This window comes from Cynocephalus volans, chromosome 10, assembly GCF_027409185.1.
Source record: "Cynocephalus volans isolate mCynVol1 chromosome 10, mCynVol1.pri, whole genome shotgun sequence".
Taxonomy (NCBI): domain Eukaryota; kingdom Metazoa; phylum Chordata; class Mammalia; order Dermoptera; family Cynocephalidae; genus Cynocephalus; species Cynocephalus volans.
The window spans coordinates 105,984,032-106,007,841 of record NC_084469.1 but is presented as its reverse complement, the minus strand read 5'-3'; the positions used below and the strand labels follow the sequence as shown (position 1 = coordinate 106,007,841).

Below are 23,810 nucleotides of genomic sequence, written 5' to 3'. Positions count from 1 at the left end.
AATATGCAAAGTCCAAGATCAAGGCATCAACGGCATTGCTTTCCTCGGAGGCCTCTCCCCTGGGCTTGCAGATGACCATCTGCTCCCTGTGTCTTCACAGAGTTTTTTCTCTGTGAGTGCACATCCCTGGTGTCTCTCTGTGTGTCCAAATTTCCTCTTCTTATGAAGACGTCATTCAGATTGGATGAGGGCCCACCCTAAGGGAGCCTCATTTCAACCTGATCACCTCTTTAAAGGTCCGATCTCCAAATACAGTCACATTCTGAAGTACCGGGGGTTAGGACTACAGCATATGAATTTGAGGGGTGGCGGCTAGGACACAATTTAGCCCAGAACAACATCCTATTGATATATGCCATGTACATATCCTATCGATAGATAATAAAATTATTAATGTATTATGTATGTATATTTTTATTCTACTAAAGTAGGTCAAATTATGCCATTCTCATGCTTAAAACCCTTCAGAGGCTTTCCACAGGGCTTAGAATAAAAGCAAAATGTCCACAGTCCACAAGATCCTGCGCGATCTGCTCCTGTCACCTCCCTCTCTCCTCTGCACTCACTCACAGACCCTCATTGTTTCCTGAACCAGCCGAGCGCATTCTGGGATTTTGCGTCTGCTATTTCCTTGGCCTAGAGCACTCTTCTCTCGGATATCCACAGGGTTCTCCGTCCCTTCACTCAGAGAGGCTGTCTGAAAACGATCTAAAATAGCAGCCCCCTTCTCTCTCTGCTCCCATGTCCTGCTTAATTTTCTCTATTGAACCAATCACTCTCTGATATGTACCTTTATTTGTTTACACCTCGTGTTTGTCTTCAGCACCAGAAAGAAAGATCCGTGAGGGCAGAAATTCAGTCTATCTTGTCCCCCACTGTATCCCAGGTGTAGTGCCTGGAACAGAGAAGGCATTCCATTGTTTTAAATGTCAAAAATATATGTATATATAATGTCCATATATATTTACTTCTATATTTTATTTGTATATATGTAATAGAGAGAGAAAGAAAATTATTAGCTATGATTGAGAGATAGCTAAGACAGATGGATGATAGAGATAGATGATAGGTGACACATAGATAGATAAAAATAGATGAATGGGTGAATGGATGGACACAGATAGACAGATGGACATATAGTAGATTGAGGGATGGATAGATAGATACATAGATAGATAAGGTAGATGGATAGATAGAGATTAGATAGATAGATGATCGGTAAATGGATACATGAATGGATGGATGGATGGGTGGATAAATAAGTAGATGAACAGAGAGGTAGACAGATGGACAGATATACATGTAATCCATCTATAAATGGATTTCCTTGAGTCCAGTCTCGACATTATGTTTCATCCTAAAGAAACATAAAACCAATCCCAAAAGCTTTGAATAATAACTCAGTCTTTACTGAAGTCTTTTCAAAAGGTAGCGAAGGAGGCAGGTGTGGACACATCACACAGGTCTTGCCCGACTTCCTGAACGTCTTCACAGCTGACCCAATCTCTCTCCTCTCTTCTTCCCCCAAAATTCCATCTGCTGCTTCTTTGCCCCTTCTCTCACCTTTTGTATCATTTTCTTCTAAGAGTAGATGTATATCCTCTCTTACATAAATCAACTTAGCCTCTCTTGGTTCTTCTAGTACTTCTCTTCCCCCAAGATTTACCCCCATTCGATACCAAAAAAATAAACACAAAAGGGTTTGGGTTGACAGACACAAAGTCTGCCTCAGCATGTGGGAATAGGGGAGACACTGTGAAAATTTCTATTTATTTTGATCCTCATCTATGCTTGTGTGTGTGCACATACGAGGGTACTTCAAAAAGTTCATGGAAAAACAAAATCAAAAAATAATTCAAATCTTTCCATGATCTTTTTGAAGTACCCTCATATATGTGTTTACATATATGTATACAGGTATCTCTCCGCACATATATATCATTTTCAGGAAGATGAAATGATGACTGTCAGGCAAATACAAACAAATGCATGTCAATGATTATATTCGATGCATTAATTAATGAAAGAACCAATAAAATGTAAGACAAGTTCCGAGGCAATTTGAAGAGCAGATACACATACATGTACATATTCATATATAGAATAGTCAAGAATGCTGGGATAAATATGGTAACAGATGCAAACAGTGGTTAATATCCTGTAGGGCAATACAGTGTAGTGTGTTTGGGGTGATCTTTTCTCCAGGACAGAAAGCAACTGCATTATCTTTGGGACAAAATGCATTTCTGCCTAAGGAACTTGCACTACTGTGAGCTCTCTACATGTCATCCTCTATGCCTATGCAGTTGTGAAATAGCCTGGTAATAAAAAGTTAATCAAAGGTGCAGCACCCCTATAGAATCTGATCATTTCAGAGAGTCTTCTGGGCAATACTCATCTCTGTACTGGAAGGACACCTAGTTATATCTTTTGCCCATTTACAAATGTGGGACAATTTTTTCTGCATGTATGTTTGGACCCACAAGTCTATGCCTAGAAAAAAATTCAGAACTCTAACAGCATTTATCTCTGAGTGGTGGAATTTTGTATGAATTTTATCTTGTTTTTTTTTTCCTCATCAAAGTTTTGTAACTTATTTTTATAGTAAATAAATTGTGGTGTATCAAATAATGTGATACTCTACAGTAATTGAATGAATAAAGCAATGAACATGTATTGGTATGACTGAGTCTCGAAAATATTAACAGGAGTGACAAAAGCAAATTGCAAAAAGATACCCAAAGTGTAATACCGTTTATGTGAATCTTTAAATGCAGAGAACAATACTATATATTGTTATGGAAATATATATAAGTTACAAAAGTATTCGTGAAAAGGCTACACCTCAACTTCAAGTCCATGGTTATTTCCAGAGAAGGAAGAAAGAATAAGGTAGTGGGAGCTTTGGCCATATCTTAAATATTTTATTTCTTTAAAAAATAGCTCTATAAGTGAACAGATATGATATTGATGGATGGGGAGGGCAGAGAGGGAGGGGGAAAAGAAGGAATTGGTAAAGGACATGAAAATCAACTACATTGTATATTAATAAATTAAAATAAATAAATAAATAAATAAATAAAATCGCTCTAAAGCCGATAGGACAAAATGATAATGTATGTAACATATGTTAAATCTATGTGGATGTTTGTTATGTCTTCTTTTCTCTTTTCTAATTGACAAATAATAATTATATATATTGTATAATTAATTATTTTATATAATATGTAATGGGTTTTATGCATCGTTATACGAGTGAACTTCAAAAAGTTCACTTAAAAATAGAATTGAAATCTTTCCATGAACTTTTTGAAGTGCCTTTATACTATGTTAAATATTATACATCTTTATAATGTGTGTATTTATGAGATATGATGTGATGTTTTGATATGTGTATATATTGTGGAATAATTAAATCAAGCTAATTAACATACCCATCACCCTCACCTCATTTTTTGTGGTGAGAACATTTGAAATTTACTGTCTCAGCAATTTTGAAATATACGTTATTGTTATTAACTGTAGTTGCCATGCCAGGCAATAGATCTCGAAAACCTATTCCCCCCTGTCTAATCTATTCTTTCTGGGTGTTGGAAATATAATTGAAATTTTCTTAAGAAATAAAAAGATCTTTTAAAAGAGTGAACCATTTACCACTCGCTAGGCACAGTGCCAAGGGTTTTGTGGTTTCCAAATGACATCTCCAATAGAGTTGCTCAAAAAGTTTGGAGCCCACTGGGAAGATAGGATTCAATTCATGGGAAACTATTCGTGGACAGATATATTCTCCTCAGCATTACACATGACAGCAGACAGAAGCGCCATCGCTGCCTGAGGGCTTGGGGAAGACTTCCTGAGCAGGAGCCTGGGTTCGAGCTGGGTCCTGAGGATGAGCTGGATTTGGGTAGGAAGACGTGGAAGGAAAAGTGGGAATTCTAAAGACTTCATCTTTCGGTTTTCTCAGGTCCCAGTGCAGTTGCTCTTATCTCATACTCTTCTCTGGGAGATATCATCAACGAAACTTTTTTCGAAGAGACAGATGAGAATGACCGAGTTTACCTGAACTCCCAGGTAGTGAGTGCTGCTATCGGACCCAAAAGGAACACATCTTCCTCCAAGTCTGTGACTCTGATTTTCCAACACGTGAAGGTGGGTCACAGCTACGATTTGAGCTTGTCATATTTCATGGAGGTACACCAATGTTTACATTGTCCACTCTCAGTGCCTATAGACTATGCAGTGTCCAATATGGTAGCCAGGAGCACCTGTGGCTACTGAGCATTTGAAATGCGGTGGGTTTGAATTGAGGTTTTGAAGACTTAGTATATTGAAAATTTAGTGTGTCCAAATTTACACAGTATTTCCAAATTTACGCAGTATTTCCTGATTTTTTTATTATAGGAATTTATTTTTTAATTAAAATGAATTGATTATACATATATAGGGGGTATTTTGAAGATTTAATAAGAAAAAAAGAGGGCCGGCCCATGGCTCACTTGGGAGAGCGTGGTGCTGACAACACCAAGGCAAACGTTAAGATTCCCTTACTGATCATCTTTTAAAAAAAAAGAAAAAAAGAATGAGCTTGATTTAATCCTTCTACATTATATGCATGTATCATAACATCACATTATACCCCATAAGTATATATAATTATAATTTATTATTAAAAATAAAAAATAAAAAAAGAAGTATCTCAGGCTGGCCGGTTAGCTCAGTTGGTTAGAGCACGGTGCTGATAACACCAGGGTCCAAGTTTCAATCTCTGTACCAGCCAGCTGCCAAAAAAAAAAAAAAAAGAGAGAGAGAGAGAGATCCAAACAATAAAAGAAAATAAAAAAAGAATGTAGAATACCTCATTAATAACTTTTATCTTGATTGCATTTACTGATTTATACAGAAATATTTAAAAGATACTATTTTGAATATAGTGGGTTAAATAAAATATATGATTAAAGTTAATTTTGCCTGTTTCTTTACGTTTTATTGTAGCTTGTGGAAAATTTCAAATCATATAAGTGGCTTCCATGATATTTCTCTGGGGCAGTGTTATTCTAGTGCTTGGAATTATTTTAGGTGCAGGTACATCATACATCTGTGAAATCTGAACCGAGACATAATATTTACTCTCACACAGAAGGCTGTTATTCATTAGTAAGATCATATAACTCAATCAAAAAACTTTTAATTTATTGCCCTTTTCCATTTTCTGCCCAAACTCTTTTTTTTTATCTTATACGATTTTTTTAATGAACACGTAATAATTGCACATATTTATGGGGGACAGAGTTATATTTCAATGCATGTATACAATGTGTGGTAATCAAATCAGGATGATTAGCATATCCATCACCACCAAAAATCATCATTTATTTGTGATGAGAGCATTCGAGCTCTCTTCCAGCCACTTGAAAACATGCAATAAATTATTGTTAATTATAGATACCTAGCACAACGGTAGACCGCTAGAACTTATTTTTCCTACCTAGCTGTAATTTTGTTTCCATTAACCAACTTCTCCCTACTGCCCAAACTCTTTAAAGAAAGAGGGCTAATAGGCAGATAGAAATAACACAATTTGTTTGCTTCTTTCTCTTTCTGCTCTGTTAAGAAAACAAGAGTTAAAGGAGGAAAGGTGGGGAAATGTAGGTTTTCTCTATCTGGTGCATAAAATCTAGGTATGGAATTTTTGATATATGGCATGGGACGGGGAGGAATGGGGCAAGAATTCTGCGGGTGTCCAGTGGATTTTCAAAACCCCAAACAAGAAATTATCTCACTCAACTCCTTGGTCCCATGAGATGAAAACGGATGAACCTCAGACTCTGTTTTTGTATGACTCCCATGACAGAAGGCAAGGTCCTGAAACTAATGAAATCTCATCAGATTTTGGCTCCCAGACAGCATACGTAGGGATACAAACTGGAGTCAGGGAATGATGGGGAGGGAGGTCAGGGATAATTGGGTGGGGGACACGGGGCATAATTGCAATTTGTAGTAATGGGCATGCTGCCAGTATGGATCTGGCCATCACATCTTGGGCACAAGTGGTGTCAATCAGCTTTGTATCTCATGAATATTCATAACCAATAAAAAAATGCACCCAAGAAAAGAAAGAAAATTCTGGCTCCCAGATAGCCTTGGCTTTATTTTACACTATGTATAGAATCCCAGGAGAGCAGTGACTATGGGGCAGGGGGCCTGGTGGCCATTTAAATCTAATTATCACATAAACCCCATAAATATGTACAATTTTTACATCAATGAAGTCAAAAAACAAATTTTAGAAAAAAGAATTTTTTGGCAACTGGCTGATACAGGGATCTGAACCCGTTAGAAATTTTTCTTAAAAAAGGAGAACTGGCCTGAGCCCCTCCCGTGTGCCTCTGCGTGCAGCTCCCTGGCATAGACCAACACTGAGGATCCTCCCTCCTGGGGAAGATGATAAGCCCATTCTGTTTTCAGATGAATCCCAAGAGCAGAAAGGCTTTCTGTGTCTACTGGAAGAGCACAGAAGAAGGTGGCCAGTGGTCCAGGGATGGTTGTTTCCTGATAGGAGTGAACGAAAGTCACACCGTATGCAGCTGCACCCACCTGTCCAGTTTCGCTGTCCTCATGGCCTTCACCAGCCAGGTACAATGGAAACGTTGGATTCCTCCAGCTAATACTTTCCGAGCCCCTACTCAGTCGCTCAGTAGCGATAAGTGCTATAAAGAAAATGAAAGATAGCAAGCGACCAGAGTAGTTTCAGAAGGCGTTCTCCTTTAGAGGGCTCAAAGAGACCTCTCTAAGAATTAAATATTCCAGCTGAAACCTGGACATTGACAGTCAGTAGTGCTACCACGCAGATGAACCTGGACACCATCACGCTGAGTGAAAGAAGCCAGACACAAAAGGCCACAACGTGTGTGATTCCATTTACATGAAATGCCCAGAACAGGAAAATCCATAGAGGCAGAAAGTGGTAGCCAGGGGGCTGGAGAGAGGGGAATGAGGAATGACTGCTTATGGGGATAGGTTTCCTTTTGGGGTGATGTACGTGATCTGAAACTAGATACAGGTGGTAGCTGTACAACACTGTGGATGTACTAAATGCCGCTGGAGTGTTCACTTCAAAACGGTGAATTTTGGGTTAGGTGAATTTTACCCCAATTTTTAAAAAGTCAGTAGGGAAAGGATCCTACTTCCTCAGGAAGAGGATCCCAAGAAGAGATACATATATGTGTAAGGGCTCTGAGCAAGAACGAACTGGGTGTGTCCCAGAAGGAAGTGTGACAGACACTTGCCACACTCTTACTGGGCTTCATGCCTGTGTTTGGGATGCCCCAGTCTGACAGTGAGAACCATTACCCCAGAGCAGGGAAGGGTGACTGTGAACTCTGCTTTGCTGGGTCCCAGGAGGAGGATCCTGCGCTGACGATCATCACCTACGTGGGGCTGGGCCTCTCCCTGCTGTGCCTCCTCCTGGCGGGCCTCACATTCCTCCTGTGCAAAGCCATCCACAACACCAGCACCTCCCTGCACCTGCAGCTCTCGCTCTGCCTCTTCCTGGCCCACCTCTTCTTCCTCACTGCAATCGACCGGACGGAACCCAAGGTACCGATGGTGTCCTGGAATAACCCCCTGCCCTGGCCCAGGGGATGCTGGCTTCTGGAGTGATGCTACATTGGACACATTAATAGAATGCCCTTGGGTCTGTAGGGGAGGAAAACATAATTTTCTCTCTGCCCTTCTGAGTTCTTATTTGGGCCCCCTGTAGCAAAAGACAGATTAACAAGAGAAAAATAAACCAAAGTGTGTTAACATGTATATCTCAAAGAGGTGGCTTAGAATGCCAGCATCTTTGACAAAGAACAATAAAATTTGGAGAAGTGATGAAACAAAGGAGAAGGAGACTCTAGGGGTGGCAGATGGTGGGAAGTACAAGGGACACCTTCATAAATTTATGTTCTGGAATGCTATCAAGCCTTTAAAAAAGAAGGAAATCCTGTTATTTCTGACAACATGACGGACTTGGAGAACATTATGCTAAGTGAAATAAGCCAGGCAGAGATAGACAAATACTGCATGATCTCACTTATGTGTGGAGTCTAAAAAAGTTGAATTCCCAGAAGCAGAGAGTAGAATGGTGGTTACCAGAGGCGGGAGGTGGAGGGGAATGAGGAGTGTGGGCATATGTTGCTCAAAAGATACAAAATTTCAGTTAGACAGGAGGAATAAATTTAAGAGTTATATTGTACATCATGGTGACTATAGCCAATAACAATATATTGTATACTGTACTTGAAAATTGCTAAGACAGTGGATTTTAAGTGTTCTTACCACCAAAAAAAGGTAAGTATGTAAATTGATATCTTGCTTTTAGGGAGAGGGCAGAGAGCTTCTTTTTTTATCTGCTTCTTCCCAATCGCCTTCAGCTCAAAATAATCCTTATGCCAAAGTGGCATATTTTAGGGTGGCCTATTTTGCCATCCTTCAGGTCCCAGGGAAAGTCAGAAGGGTTGCTGCCAACATGGCCAGTGCTAGCATTGACCATCAGCCACCCTTCCTTTCTTTTTTTTTTTTTCTTAAGGATGACTGGTAAGGGGAGTTTAACCCTTGACTTGGTGTTGTCAGCACCAGGCTCACCCAGTGAGCCACGGGCCGGCCCCAGTCACCCTTACTTTCAATGCCCTTGGCCTAATGTCAGGTGCTCTGAACCCAATGTCAATGCAGAGGAGAGGACCTAGGCCCATCCTCCACCTTGACAACCCCTTCTGGTAACTCTTTCTCCTCCTGCAGGGGCTGTGCACCATCATCGCTGGTGCCTTACACTACCTCTACCTGGCCGCCTTCACCTGGATGCTGCTGGAAGGTCTGTACCTGTTCCTCACTGCACGAAACCTGACCGTGGTCAACTACTCAAGTGTGAACAGAGTCATGAAGGGTCTCATGTTCCCTGTGGGCTATGGCGTCCCCGCAGTGATTGTGGCCATTTCCGCAGCATTCAGACCTCACCTTTATGGAACGCCTGATCGGTAAGCTTGACTCTCATCCTGTGCAGTTGATGTTTCCTAAGAAAGATTTTTGGGGGCAGTGTTAATGATGATGATTAGGGTACAGTAGTTCCCCTTATCCATGGGGGATACATTCTAAGATCCCCAGTAGAGGCCTGAAACCGTGAATAGTACTGAACCCTATATGTACTACGGTTTTCCCTATACATACATACCTATGATCAGGTTTAATTTATAAATTAGATACAAAAAGAGATGAACAACAATCAAAATAGAACAATTATAACAATATACTGTAATAAAGATTATGTGAATTTTACTTCTCTCTCTCTCTCAAAATATCTTACTGTACTGTACCAGAGTCAACTGAAACCACAGAAAGCAAAACCACAAATAAGGGGGACCTACTGGCTACAAGGATACTTCGAAAAGTTCCTGGAAAAATGGAATTATAAAATAATACAAATCTTTCCATGAACTTTTTGAAGACCCCTCATACATTTCCAATACACTTTATGTTTTCCTCCGTAACAGTTCTAACCTGTTTCCCAGCGAGTCAGGGCAAGATAGTATCAAGAGCTCAGAAGGTTTTGGAAGGAGGAAGATTTGCTTTGTCGCATGATTTGGAATCTCGAGTCCTCAAATCTCAGTCCCCTCCTTAGTGAAACGAGGAGAACAGTTGTCCCTGTTATTCCCACCCCACAATGTTGGTTTAAAAATTCAACAGGGCTGGCTGGTTAGTTCACTTGGTTAGAGCACAGCTTTGTAACATCAAGATCAAGAGTTTGGATCCCTGTACTGGCCAGCTGCAAAAAAAAAAAAAAAACAACAGGATTGTACTCATAAAATATTTAACATAACACAAACACAGAGTAGTGAGCAATTAAAGCCATGATTGTCATTAGCTGACTTTCAGGAGGAATCGGAAAAGTTCTCTAACAGGAAAAGTGTCACTTCCTGTTCACATCATGTGCTTTCTCTGATCTCTCCTTGTGTCGCTTTCCTCATTGTTCCTAGATGCTGGCTCCACCTGGACCAGGGATTCATCTGGGGTTTCCTTGGCCCAGTCTGTGCCATTTTCTGTGTGAGTACCTGCCTCCAATGTTTCTGACTGAACAAGAGCCACCAGAGTGCTGGGTACAAGATAGCACAAGGGACATGCATTTTCTCAGTTGTGTGGCTTGATTTTCCACCTGCTACCAATTCAATTACATGTGCAGGGAAGTAGGACTTGTGTGCAATTTAAAGTGGACACTGTGTTATTTTAACTGGCATTCTGCATGATCTGTGTCATTCCTACAGGTGAATTTAGTATTTTTTCTCTTGGCCCTTTGGATTTTGAAAAGCAAACTTTCCTCCCTCAACAGTGAAGTGTCAACCATCCGGAATACAAGGTAGGATGTGACCAGGAAAACCTCCCACTGTCTTTTCGTCAACCCACCCCCTACTCATCTCTCGCACATATCCACACACATACACTCCACAACCATGCTCCAGGGACTAGCCAGGCCACTGTAATCTTCCACAGTCACACAGTAATACCCTGCACTTTCAGAAGGATAGAACAAACCTAAGGATACTAGAGGTGGGGGGTGAGGGGGATTGGGGAGTGATTGATCGAGTAAGGGGTATAAAGAATAATTACAATTTGTAATAATGAAATGCTAATAAAAAAAATTTTTAATCTTCTACAGTCATAATGAATGAGAACCTGTATTAGCAAGAGTACAGGCTAAAATACCGTGAACTAAAAAAGAACCAAAAACAAAAGAGTGAAAAAAGGTTTATTTTTTGTTGTTATTTTTTTCTTTTTTCTTTTCTTTTTTTTTTTTTGTGTGTGTGTGTGTGTGTGTGTGTGTGTGTGTGTGTGTGTTCTTTTCTTTCTTTCTTTCTTTTTTCTTTTTAGAGGTTTATTTCACTCTCATGTTATGGTTCAAAGGTGAGCAGTCCAGGGCTAGTGGGAAAGCTCTGCTCCACAAAGTGATCCACGGACTCAGGTTCTTCCTACTATATTTTGTTGTCCCACCATCCCCTAGCATGTTGTCCTTGTCAATATCCCATCCATGGGAAGGAGGCAACATAAAAGGTGTACATTCCACATTTGCTCCTATCCCATTGACCAACTTTGGTCACATGATGACACCCAGCTGCAAAGGAGGCTGGGAAATGTAGTCTCTTCTAGAGTGGCCACGTTCCCTGATAAAAATCAAAGGGTGAAGAGATTTAACACTAAAAGGAAAAAGAGAAGGGAGAAAACCAGCAGTTTCTACCACACAACACAAGATGCATAAAGAGTACTCATTTCATCAAAAACAACCAACTCAGATTTGCTAATCTAACAGTTACTGAAAGCTTAAATCCTATAGAAACCATAAGAGCTGAGATGCAAAACTGTGTACACCCCAACCAATAGAGATCAATTAAGCTAATTATAACCAATTTAAATGTATATCTCCAGTTGTGTGTAATAGGTTCAAGAAGGATCTGGATTAAAATATATTTTGTATAACACTATTTCAAAATATCGTGAGGAATGAATATTTTATTTGGCAGCATTTGTTTTAATTTGAATACATAATTTTTGATTTCATTTTAATTGTAAAAATAAGACAGGTTTGTTAAAATTTTTTCAAGATCTTTCAAAATATATAAAATAAAAAGTGAAAATGGTTAACTCTCTCTTTTCCTGCTACATCCACTTCCCAGGAAGCCAGAACAAACTGTATGATGTGTGGGATATGATACGTATATTTTCCCAGACCTTTCTCTGTGTATTTCCTATAGAACAGAAAGACACATACACAACAGGATTACACTACACAGATGGTTTCTCAATTACCTTTTCTCACTTAAGTAATATTGTACTTAATAATTAGGGATATATGTGTGTATATTACAGGTAGGATGGTTTGTGTCTCAACTTACCTGGGACAGTCCCAGTTTATGCCTGCTGAGGCACTGTAATTATTAATAGTATTTCCTTTTGATCTCAAAAATCTTTCTGTTTGAATAACGAATTATATAACCCCCTATCAATAAATGATAAAAGAAAGATAAAGAACACCCAGTTTTAGAATGTTTATGTATGTATGGTACTAACTTTTTTCCATATACTGTCCTAAATACTTTCATATGTTAAAGTCTCATGTAATCTTTGCAGCAACCCTATAAAATAGGAGTATTTATAAGGATGAGGGAACTGAGTTACAAGTAAAGTACAGTCATCTCTCAGTATCCATGGGAGATTAACTCCCTCCAAAACCAACCCAAAATTCAAAATCTAAAATTCTGTGAGACATTGTATAATGTTGAATATACTAATTTTCCTGATTTGAGCATCACATATTACACACAGGTATTGATATTCAACTCTGTACCCTGCAGATATGTACAATCAACTATGTTTCAATAAAAAATAAAATAAAATTCTGTGGATACCAAAATCCACAGATGAACATATAAGTCCCTTATATAAAATGGTACATAAGTCCATTCTATATAAGTTCCTTATATAAAATATATAAAATGGACTTATATATAAAATGATAATTTTATGTCCATTTTATATAAGCCCCTTATATAAAATGGTATCGTATTTGCATATAACCTATGCATATCCTCCTGTATACTTTAAATCATCTCTAGATTACTTATAATACCTGATGCAATGAAATGCTATGTAAATAGTTATACTGCATTTTTTATTTGTATTATTTTTTATTATTGTATTGTTGTTTCTTATTGTTTTCCTTTTCAAATATTGTTGACCTGTGGCTGGTTGAGTCCAAGGATGCAAAACCTGCGGGTACAGAGGGCTAATTGTAACTTGCCCAATGTCACACAGTTAATTAGTGCGGGCTTGGGTTTAAACCCAGGCAATCTAGCTCGAGAGTCTTCACTATAAACAGCTACACTGCAGGAGTGTCCATGTCCACTATTAGCTTTTTGACATCATCATCTCTGACTCCTCTCAGGATGCTGACATTTAAAGCGACAGCTCAGCTCCTCATCTTGGGCTGCACATGGTGTCTGGGCATCCTGCAGGTGGGTCCAGCTGCCAAAGTCATGGCCTATCTCTTCACCATCATCAATAGCCTTCAGGGCTTCTTCATTTTCCTGGTCTACTGCCTCCTCAGCCAGCAGGTAAACATCGACCCCTTACTTTGTTGTTTTAAATTTAAGACAACTTCGAAGGCATGTAGTTTAAGGAACTTTAAGTCGATGTTCTCCAAATGTTCAAATGCACTTGTTATCAGTGTGTAAACACTCCCAATATTTTCTTTACTTTAAGATGCAATTGGATGTAAGACACATCAGTTTATTAACAGCTTTCGGAAAGTAAATAACAGCTATATCAAGGAAATATCATGTTTGGTTTGTTTTTTTTTTTTTCCTTTTCTTTGGCTTTCCCACTTGTAATAGTTGGCTAATGCTGTGTAACAAAAATAAACTCAAAAATCTCAGTGGCTTAAAGGCAGATGTTTACTTTTCTCATTCTTGGGTCTACAGGTAAGTTGGGTTCAGCTGATCTTAGCTGGAGATCAGCTTGACTTGGTTTCAAGATGTAGATCAGGTTTAAAAACCTGAAACTGAACCTGAACCTAAGCACAGGCTTAGAACATTCAAGTGTTAATATTTGTCCAGGTGCAAGAATATTTTATGACTGGAAGGATATTTAAAATAAATTTTTGAAAAAGCAAGTTTCAAAACATCACACCAGAGGGTTCTGTTTTGTTTATAGAATGTATATAAACATTTACATTTACAGAGAGAGATGCCCAATGGGACTGAACCCCAGTTGCCCACAGTGGAAACTTCCTTGATTATTCATCCTATACTGGCTGCCTTCTCTTCCCTGTCTCACTCCCCTGCTTCCCTCCTGGTGTTTCTTGGGATCACCTCTCAAATAAACTCCTTACACTTTTAACCCTTGTCTAGGGGTCTGCTTCCAGGGTACCCCAAACCATGACACATGGAAAGATACCACCAAAACATGATCACTGATTTTCTTCTTTTTTTTTTTTTTAAAGATGACCAGTAAGGGAATCTTAACCCTTGACTTGGTGTTGTCAGCACCACGCTCACCCAAGTGAGCTAATCAGCCATCCCTATATAGGGATCCGAACACGTGGCCTCGGTGTTATCAGCACCACACTCTCCCGAGTGAGCCACGGGCCGGCCCTGATCACTGATTTTCACTAGATTGAGGAATTATGTGTAACTTCTATTTTCTTCCTTCTGTGTATGCATATTTTATAAATTTTCTACAACAAAGATGTATTCCGTGATACAAAAATTTGTATTGTGTAAAATATGTATAACAAAATTTACCACTTTAACCATTGTTAAGTGTTAAGTACCATCACATGCAGACTGTTGTGCAGCCATCAGCACCATCCATCTCCCGAGCTTTTTTATCTTCCCAAACTGAAACTCCGTCCCCCTTAAACACTAACTTCCCATTACCCCTTCCCTCAGCCCCCGGCACCCACCACTCTACTTTTAGGCTCTATGAATTTAATTACTCTAGGGACCTCCTATGAGTGGAATCACACAGTCTTTGTCCTTTCGTGTCTGGCTTATTTCACTCAGCATAATGTCCTCAAAGGTCATTCATGTTGTAGCATGTGTCAGAACTTCCTTCCTTTTTAAGGATAATTCCATTGTCTAGGTATGCCACATTTTGTGGGAAAGGTTTTTTAATAATAAATCTCTACTCTGTTCCTGACTCACTGACTTTTCTCCTCTTTGCCAATGTTCACAAAAACTATCCTGGTTTTTCCTTTGATGTTCCAGGTCCGGAAACAATACCAAAAGTGGTTTAGAGAGTTCATGATATCGAAACCAGAGTCTGAGACATATACACTCTCCAGCAGGTTATGATCTGACTCAGAACCCAGTGTGGTAAGAGAACCTGTGACTTATCCTAATGTTTCACCACCACCCCGCTGGACACCCCAAACTTCCTCTCCTTGTCTAACTGCAAGCCCCCTTTCCTGGAGGGTATGGAGAAGAGTTATTTTCCTGTATCCTGGTTTGAATTCCTCATTCTTGCTATACCGTTCTTCAGCGGCTCTTCCGTGCTTGCTAACAGTGTTTAAGCTGGTTTTTGTGTATATTCTTATCATGCAAAGCTATGTGGGTAAAACATATCCCCAGCACCACTACAATCTAAAGTAGAATCCCGCTGGGGGAAACTTACAAGCATAGACATAGCAGAGAAACCATCATCCCCCTAACTCCCACTGTCCCATAGAGAGGTGGACATGAGCCTGGCAGAGTTGGTGGACACCGTGGAAGGGGTTCTGGGAGAGGGTCCCTACCCCTGCTCTATATAATTATAGGAGAAGACTACAGAGAATACTGGGAACTTCCTGGGGGTAGAAAGGACCCTGTTAGAAAGGGGATACTTCTGAACTTGTTTGCTAGTATCATCTGTCCTTCCATTGAGTAGACAATGCACAAAGAATGAGTTTCCAGTGCTATCTGAGACTTCTCTCCATATTTGTCCCTTATTTGCCTTTTTAGAGAAACAATAAAACTTATTTCTTTCTTTCTTTTTTTTTTTTTTTATAAAAATGACCAGTAAGGGGATCTTAACCCTTGACTTGGTGTTGTCAGCACCACGCTCACCCAGTGAGCCAACCGGCCATCCCTATATGGGATCCGAACCCGCGGCCTTGGTGTTATCAGCACCGCACTCTCCCGAGTGAGCCACGGACTGGCCCCATTTTTTTTCTTTTTTTATTGAAACATAATTGAGTATATATGTGGTGATCAAATCAGAATAATCAGTATACTCATGTTTTTAATACGTAATCTATCTTTGTGTCCCTTAACTAATTTCTCACTGACCCCCTTCCCCCTCCCCCTTTCCCACCTCTAATAACCACAACTCTGTTCTTTTTTTTTTTAAGTTCAATGCATTATTGTGATTGTTTCTTTCTTTCTTTTCTTCTTTTTTCTTCTTTCTTTATCTATTTTAGCTCCCACTTATGAGTGTGGACATGCAGTATTTCTCTTTCTGTGCCTGGCTTATCAATAGAATATACTTCTAAGAAGATATTTCTCTGGATGAGCAAGATGGGCTCCTATGCTCTAAATCCATAAAAACTCTTCCTGTCTCATTTGGTTTCATGTCTCTTACATAACAAACACCACATCCATTTGCCAAAGTGCCTTAGAATGCATTCTTTTTAAGTTAATCTAAATTGAGAAATTTCTGATAAATTGTCTTCAGCATTTCTTGAAATAATAGGTGATTTTCCTCAGCAGTGGAGATATCGAGGTCACTAAAGAAACATCAATCCCTTATTGAAGGTAGGGAAAGGGAATTAATTCCAAATCTTTCCAAAAGGACCAAGAGAAAACTGCAACCAGGAAAAGTCTTAGAGCATGTAAGGTGATCAAAAAATTGATGAACATTAGGCTTACTCATTCTCAACAAGAATACAATTGTTATAGGTGCACACTGTTGACTATGACCTATGAAAGGTTTCCCAGATAGTCCAAAATAATTCCCAGAGATGCCAGCTCTCCAGTTACTGGTTCCCCACAGTGAAATAGTATTATTACATAATGTTGTTGAAATTGAATAAGATGAACGTAACTTTGAAAAGGGAAAATATAAAATAAAAACTATGAACCTCTCTTTAAGAAATATATTGGTTTTATTTAAAATGATCTTTTATGCTTTTATTTTTCTAGGCACAGAGTTTAAGTTAAAAGTTAATGGAACTCAGGGCCGGCTGTTTAGTTCAATTGATAAGATTGTGGTACTGATAACACCAAGGCCCAGGATTCAATCCTTGTACTGCCAAAAAAAAAAAAAGCTAATGCAACTCTCTTTCTCTATGGCAAATTTGACCTCAGGTTAACTTTCTAGCTCTGTTCCTTAGAAACTTGATAAAGTTGAAATATCAGTTATGTAACTAGGCAACATTGCTTATAGGAAAAGTCACGCTTGACTGGTAAATTGCATCTGGACAGGGAGTTCTGTGAATAAACTGTAAATACCAGAAAGGAAGACATAACTTTGGACTTCCTGCATATAATGACACTTATAACCTAGTCTGAGAACCTTATCTTCATGGTCTGATACAGGAGATGTTGGTTCCCCTATGGTGCTTGGGTCTTCTAAATCGAGCTGTAACATGCAGGAAGAAAAGAGAATATTTGTTGAGTTCTACAGTGTGTCAGGCAAGGCAATGGGTATACAGAAAGGAGCAAGACCAACACAGTCCCTGCCTTCATGGAGCTTAGAGTCTAGGCTTTCTCTATAGACAAAAACCAACATCCAGGGGGATGAAATTGTGGAGTGGGATATTGTCTGAAAATTTATAAAATTTATAAAAAAAGAAAAAGTCTTCATCCTGGATTTTTGAGCAGTACTCCCACTATAAGCTAAAAATGGCCCTAGAATTCTAAAATACTAGGAGATCACACCATCCCTGCCTTCCAATTAAAGCTAGCTTTACCTCACTTCTGCTCTTTCTCCATGTTTTTGTTGTGTTTATCTGATTGTTTGTTTGATTGATTTTACCCTTACATCTGCTTTTAATCTAAACATCTTTTTTGGGGGGGAAGGACATGTTTCCAGGACAAATGAAGAGAAAATATTGAAACTAGAACATTCCACCCCATATGGAATGTCATACCCATGGATCTCACTGGCATCATGAAGAATGAATCTGAGGACAAGGGCACTCACTATACATATCCTTGGAGTGGAAATGTTTAACCTCTACTTCTTGAAGTGTTTGTTCTACATAATAGGCTCTCAATAAACACGTGCTAAATTGGATTTTTCTTTTTTGTGATGTGTTCAGCCAATGTTTGTCCCTGGATACCCAATTCGTGACCATTGCTAATACTTCCTCGACTTTCTGTATATGAAGAAGCCCCTTTCAAAGCCTTTCCTTGAGTTCTTACTCTCCCTCATTCTAAACTTACTCCTTAAACTCATCCAGTCCCCCAAACCATCAGCTTCTCCCAAACCATCAGCTTCTCCCAAACCATCAGCTTCTCCCAAACCATCAGCTTCTCCCAAACCATCAGCTTCCTACTGGCTTTACCTCCTTTCTTATCCAGGCTAAGTCTCATGAGATCAGCCACATCAAGTAATTCTCTCCCATACTTTCAATGCCCTTGCTTCCTCATTATGATTCCATACCTGCCTGGGAAAACCTCAGCCCAACAACGGCAAGCACTGTGGATTGTCTAATCAGCAGCCATCACCATCACTGCATTTTCCTTATTAATAGAATGTACATTGTGTTCAGATTTGCAACGGCAATGTGGCTGGGCCCAATGGGTCAGTTTAGATTGGTTTAAGCCAGAAGTTCTCAACTAAGGATAAGTTTGGCCCCCACCCCAGGGACATTTGGAAATGCCTGGAGATATTTTTGGTTATCATGACTGGGGCAAAGGGGTTCTACTAGCATCTAGTAGGTAGAAGCCAGGAATGCTGCTAAACATCCTGCAATGAACAAGACAGCCCCCACCCCCACAAGAAAAGAATTATTCACCTGCAAATGTCAGTAGTGCTGAACTTGAGAAATACCAGTCTGAGCTAACCAGGCTGCTCCCATTCCCATTTTCTAGAGATCAGTTTAGCATGCACATTTAGATCAGTTCTAGCCAATGAGATATTAGAAAAACTTACTGGAAAATATTTTTTCTCCTTCATAAAAACAAAGACACAATGGACAGTTCCTGGTTTGGGCTGTTATCTTACATTAATATGATTCCTGGAGAAAAGATGTAGAAATACAAAAGATGAAAAAAGAAATACTATGGATGGAAGACTGGAAAGATGGGAATAATCTGGGCTTTTATGACATCATTAAGCTGCTGAACCAACCCTTGGACTCTTTCCTATGTAAGATGAATAAGCCCCTATTGTCAAGACGCTTTGGGTCAGGAAGTCCATTACTTGCAGCCCAAAGCATCCTTCCTTATGAACCAATTGTGTCTCTTGTCCACTTCTCCATCAAGGCAATGAGATCCCAGAATCAACTCATCTAAGAGCCATTACAAATGTACGCTTTCTGATCTCAACAAGAATCTCCATGCTACCTGGAACTCTCTCTTCCTACCCCAAGTCAACTTCCCCCCATGGGAGTTTTTCACCTCCTTCCTCAATCCTCACTACCGTTCCTTCTGTGGAAGGCAGAAGACCTTTTCTCCTACTTCAAAGAGATCATAAAAAACAGCTGATGGAAACTCTTGACTTTCTGACATCCTTTACAAATATATCCACATCCATACCCATCCTTGCTGCTTTATCTCATCGATATCCATTGTTTCCTCCTTGATTCTGCCACAAGGGCAGAGGGATTTCCCCTCTTGTTTAAGACTAACCTCTTCCTCTGTGCTTTAGATCCCATTCCCTTCGCCTCTTTGGGGACCTTTCTCCATTGATTACATCGTCTCTCTCCTGAGTCCTACATCTTCCTCTCACTCTCTCTCCTGGTTCTTCTTTGGTGGTATTTAATATGCTAAAGAAGAGTCAGCAAAATTTCTCTGTAAAGGACCAGATAATAATAAATATTTTAGACTTCTCAGGGCACATACACATAATATATATGATGTATGTATATCCCTTTAGACATGTAAAAACCATTCCTAGCCCATCAGCCATACAAAAATGGGATGCAGGTGAGATTTGCCCACATCCTGCCCCTGCCAGAAGTTTGCTGGCTCCCATGCTAAAAAGGAGAAATGAGAGATTCCAGGAGAATGACCACCTGAACATGTCTTGATTCCCTTTAGTCCCTGTCCTACCATATCTGTCTCTTTGAACCAAAAGTCTGCTGGGATCCATGGCACCTGGGAGGGAGTGAGGTTGGTGTCTCTGGGGGAGCCCCTGAAGGGAAATCTGGGGGTTGAAATGTCTCCCTCATGCATCAGGTGGAAAGTTGTCAGACAAGCTGCAGGGTACTGTGGGGTGAGGATCAAACATAATTCATCTTAGGAAGAGTCTGGCCCACAGGGATCCATGGACCTCCTAAAGTGAACATCATCCCCATGTAAATGTGATACCTCTGGTCCCCAAGACCCCAAAGACGAGCCCTGTTCCTGAGTGTAGGAGGAAGCAAGGAGACTGGGATACAGGGAGGTGCATCTACATACCTGCCTTGTGCACACACCCCTGTCTGCTCTGCACACCTGCCTGCTGTACACACCTACCTGATGCACACTCTCAAGAGCCAGAGAAGTAGCTTAGAAGATCACATGGCAAAGCACAGGGCAAAATGCCAAAAGCACAGGGCAAAATGCCAAAAGATAAAAATTATGAAGGGGAAAAAGTCAGACTGGGTGATCTAATATGGGAATAATAGGAGTATTTGGAAAAGAAATAGGGAAGCATGTTCAGGTCCCTTCTACCCAAAAAGTCCCTCCATAACCTCCTCTCTTGCTCAATCATCACTCCATCACTCTCCTCATCACAGCGAAAATTCTAGGGGGAAAAGTTGTTTACACTCTGCTGTCTCCACTTCCTCCCACCCCCTCACTGCTCAACGTTGCACTGCAGTGTGACTTCTTCCTCTAACACACCCAAGAATGACTCAATGTCCCCAATGCTTCCTCAGTGCTAAGTCCACTGGCTGATTCTCAGTCTTATCTAACTTTGCTTTGGGGTTGCATTTTACTGTATTGATACCTTTTTCCTCTTGAGGCATTCTCTTCTCTTGCCTTCCTTGATGCCACACTATCCTCCTACGGGTGTGGTCAAATCATTCCAGTCTGCCCAGGACTTTCCCAACTTTATTCCTCAGTCCCAAGCAAACCAGACCATTTTGCAAGCTTGTCTTCTCCTGTCCCTTAGCATCTTCATTTTGATTCACACAAAAGCAAACTCTGAGATAAGTATTTGAGTGCAAGTAGGTTATTTTGGAAGTGATCCCAGGAAACACCAGCAAGGATGAGAAAAAGCGAGGCAGAGAAAGAAAGGCAGCCGATACAAGATGTGTTAGATGATGTGTTATTCAGCAGGCTACCACCGTAGGAAACTGAAGCTTGGTCCCATAGGAAACCTCAAAGGAAAATGTAAAACATGCATCTCAGAGTCATCTCTCCTAAAGGGTGAGGGAGTTGGGATATGTATAAACCAAGTCCAGGCTTGGGTTTAAGGCTGTTCCAGGAAGCATTTTTCCCCTGGAATTTCCCACCTGCCACACAGCACATCAGGTGGACTCTGGTGGCAGCTGCTGGCTGTTAGAAGTCACTAAAAAGGTGAGGATCAAGAATACAGGCAGGGCATGATCTCATCTGCTACACACAAGATTCCATTCTATACCATTCCTTACTTGACAGGAGAAGTTCTAAGAACTTCAGCAAAAGTTCATGAACCACTCAAATTTATTTATTTTTTTTTATTTTTTTTTTTAATTTTATTTTGTTGATATACATTGTGGCTGATTATTGCTCCCCATCACCAAAACCTCCCTCCCTTCTCCCTCCCCCCTCCCCCCCAACAATGTCCTTTCTGTTTGCTTGTCGTATCAACTTCAAGTAATTGTGGTTGTTATATCTTCTTCTTCCCCCCCCCGGTTTTGTGTGTGTGTGTGTGTGTGTGTGTGTGTGTGTGTGTGTGTGTGTGTGTGTGTGAATTTATATATTAATTTTTTGCTCCCACCAATAAATGAGAACATGGAACCACCCAAATTTAATGGGTTGTGTTTGCAAGCATTTTTTCCTCCCATCTCTGTTAATGATAACTCAATCTTTCCTATTGCTTAGACTGAAAACCTTGGAGTCATTCTTTCCTCTTTCTCTCATACCCCTACCTAAACCACCAGCAAGTCCTATTAACTGTATCTTCAAAATACATTCCTCTGACCTTCAAACTGAACTCCCTTGTCCTCATCATTGCTTATCTGCATTATCGTAAGTAGCCCCAGGAAAACCACAATGATTACTAGCCACAGACCCAGAACTCAGTCCCTGGTCTCCTCTCTCATCCCAGGATGTCTGTTCCAACAACACTACACTGTTCCTTTCCCATAATAACCAGCTGAGACCAGAGCTACAAGGTCAGGGTCCTCAGGGATAATTCAAGTGTACAGATAATCTCTCAGGAGGTAGCAGATGCTGCAGAAAAAAGACCAATCATTTCAGGTACAGACTGAGTCCAAATCCTAGCTGCACCATTTACCCACTAAATGACAATGGACAAGCCATGAGACCACTCTGGACCTCGGTTTTTCCAGCTACAAAATGGGGTTGGTCATGATTTCAACCTCATAGAGTCATGGAGAAAATTAAGTGAGAGCCACTGCTTGTAGCAAGCACATAATACATGCTTGATAAACCATAGCTATTTTTTTTATCCACCAAGAGCATCCAACCTTTGCTCCCCTGGACCCAATGGGGTAAAAGGGAACCTCTTTCACGTTGCCCTCTCTGCCTGCGATGAGACAACTATGAGAGATGCGGAAGGGAGATAGGTTGGGGCCAGTTCTATGTGGGCTGCCCAGCATGACTCAGAAATGTGACCACAGCCCCCTGCTTCCCCATTTATCAACACATATATTGTAGGAAACGGAATTTTCCCCTTCTGAGATGCAGGAACTTCCCCTGACCCCAAACAAACTGTTGTTTGAACCAATGGTCCCCTGGGTGGAAGGCATAGAACATGACACCCACCCACTCTGCAGGCTGTGGATGGTATGGGGGGCTGGTTCTGGTAGTGATGAGTTGGGGTAGGCGTAGATATGGCGGGGCAGGAATAGAGAGAAGAGGAAGTAAAGTGAGACCCACCCTCCCCCTCCACCAAGGACCCTCCATAATCACCTGCTCTCAGTCAAAACAGGGAAGATTCTGTTCTTAGTCAATGACACTTGTTGATAAATAAATTGATCAGTTTGGAGAATGTCTATCCACCCACAAATATAATGCAAGGATTGTCCAAACAGATTACCATGTTGAGTTGTGCTTAGCTGGGGGTAGTACCAGCCCTCAATTTGCTGTTTTTTGGTGGTCACTATGACCATGGGACCCAGCTGGCATTTAGTGGATGTCATGGGCTGAATTTAGTTCCCCCCAAAACATACACATGTTGAAATCCTAACTCCAAGTACATCAGAATATGACTGTATATGGAGATAGGGTTCTTAATGAGGCAATTGAGGTAAAGTGAGGTTATTGGATGGGCCCTAATCCAATATGACTTGTGTCCTCATAAGAAGAGAACATTAGGACACAGGTGCACACAGAGGAAAGACCATGCAAAGACACAGGGAGGAGGAGAAAAACATCTACAAACCAAGGAAAGAGGCCTCAGAAGAAACCAACCTTGCTGACAGCTTGATTTCAGACTTCTGGCTTCCAGAGCTGTGAAACAATAAACGTCTGTTGTTGAAGACACGTGGTCTATAGTACTTTGTCATGGTAGCCCTAGCAAACTAAAACAGTGGCCAGGACCACACACCAATGTGGCATTTTGAGAAGCAATAACATTGCAAGAGCTGATAGCCCCAGAAAGTTCATACAGAAGTAAAGTGAGTTAAATCATTGAAGATCTATACAACCCACAAACATCTCAAGGACACACGTAGGCAGATATCTCCATCATTGTCCTGTGGATCTGACCAAGTCATGGCCTGACCCAGCCACACTGTGTGGGGTCTTGCTTTTTCAGATGGTTTTCCTTTCTAGAAAGTTCCATGGGCCAGGTCTTGGCAGAGGTCTGATTCTGCCACCCAGCTTGGGCAAACCTCACCCAAGACAATGAGAAAGTTGCTCGTCAACAATGATTTTGCCCCACCCACTTCCCAGAAATTAGTCCACATCAAGTAGGCAGTAAGAGAG

The 23,810-nt window shown here is 40.5% G+C and overlaps 1 protein-coding gene across 1 annotated transcript in view; it reads left to right on the top strand.

The window, feature by feature from the left end:
* ADGRE3 (adhesion G protein-coupled receptor E3) overlaps window positions 1–14,879 on the top strand; it is a 46,417-nt gene extending 31,538 nt beyond the window's left edge. The window contains exons 5-12 of the mRNA XM_063113080.1: window positions 3,965–4,149; window positions 6,466–6,633; window positions 7,399–7,596; window positions 8,782–9,017; window positions 10,014–10,080; window positions 10,299–10,390; window positions 12,971–13,139; window positions 14,793–14,879. Of these exons, the coding sequence (XP_062969150.1) occupies window positions 3,965–4,149; window positions 6,466–6,633; window positions 7,399–7,596; window positions 8,782–9,017; window positions 10,014–10,080; window positions 10,299–10,390; window positions 12,971–13,139; window positions 14,793–14,879 (1,202 nt within the window). The remainder of the gene's footprint in view (window positions 1–3,964; window positions 4,150–6,465; window positions 6,634–7,398; window positions 7,597–8,781; window positions 9,018–10,013; window positions 10,081–10,298; window positions 10,391–12,970; window positions 13,140–14,792) is intronic.
* The last annotated feature ends 8,931 nt before the right edge of the window (window positions 14,880–23,810 follow it).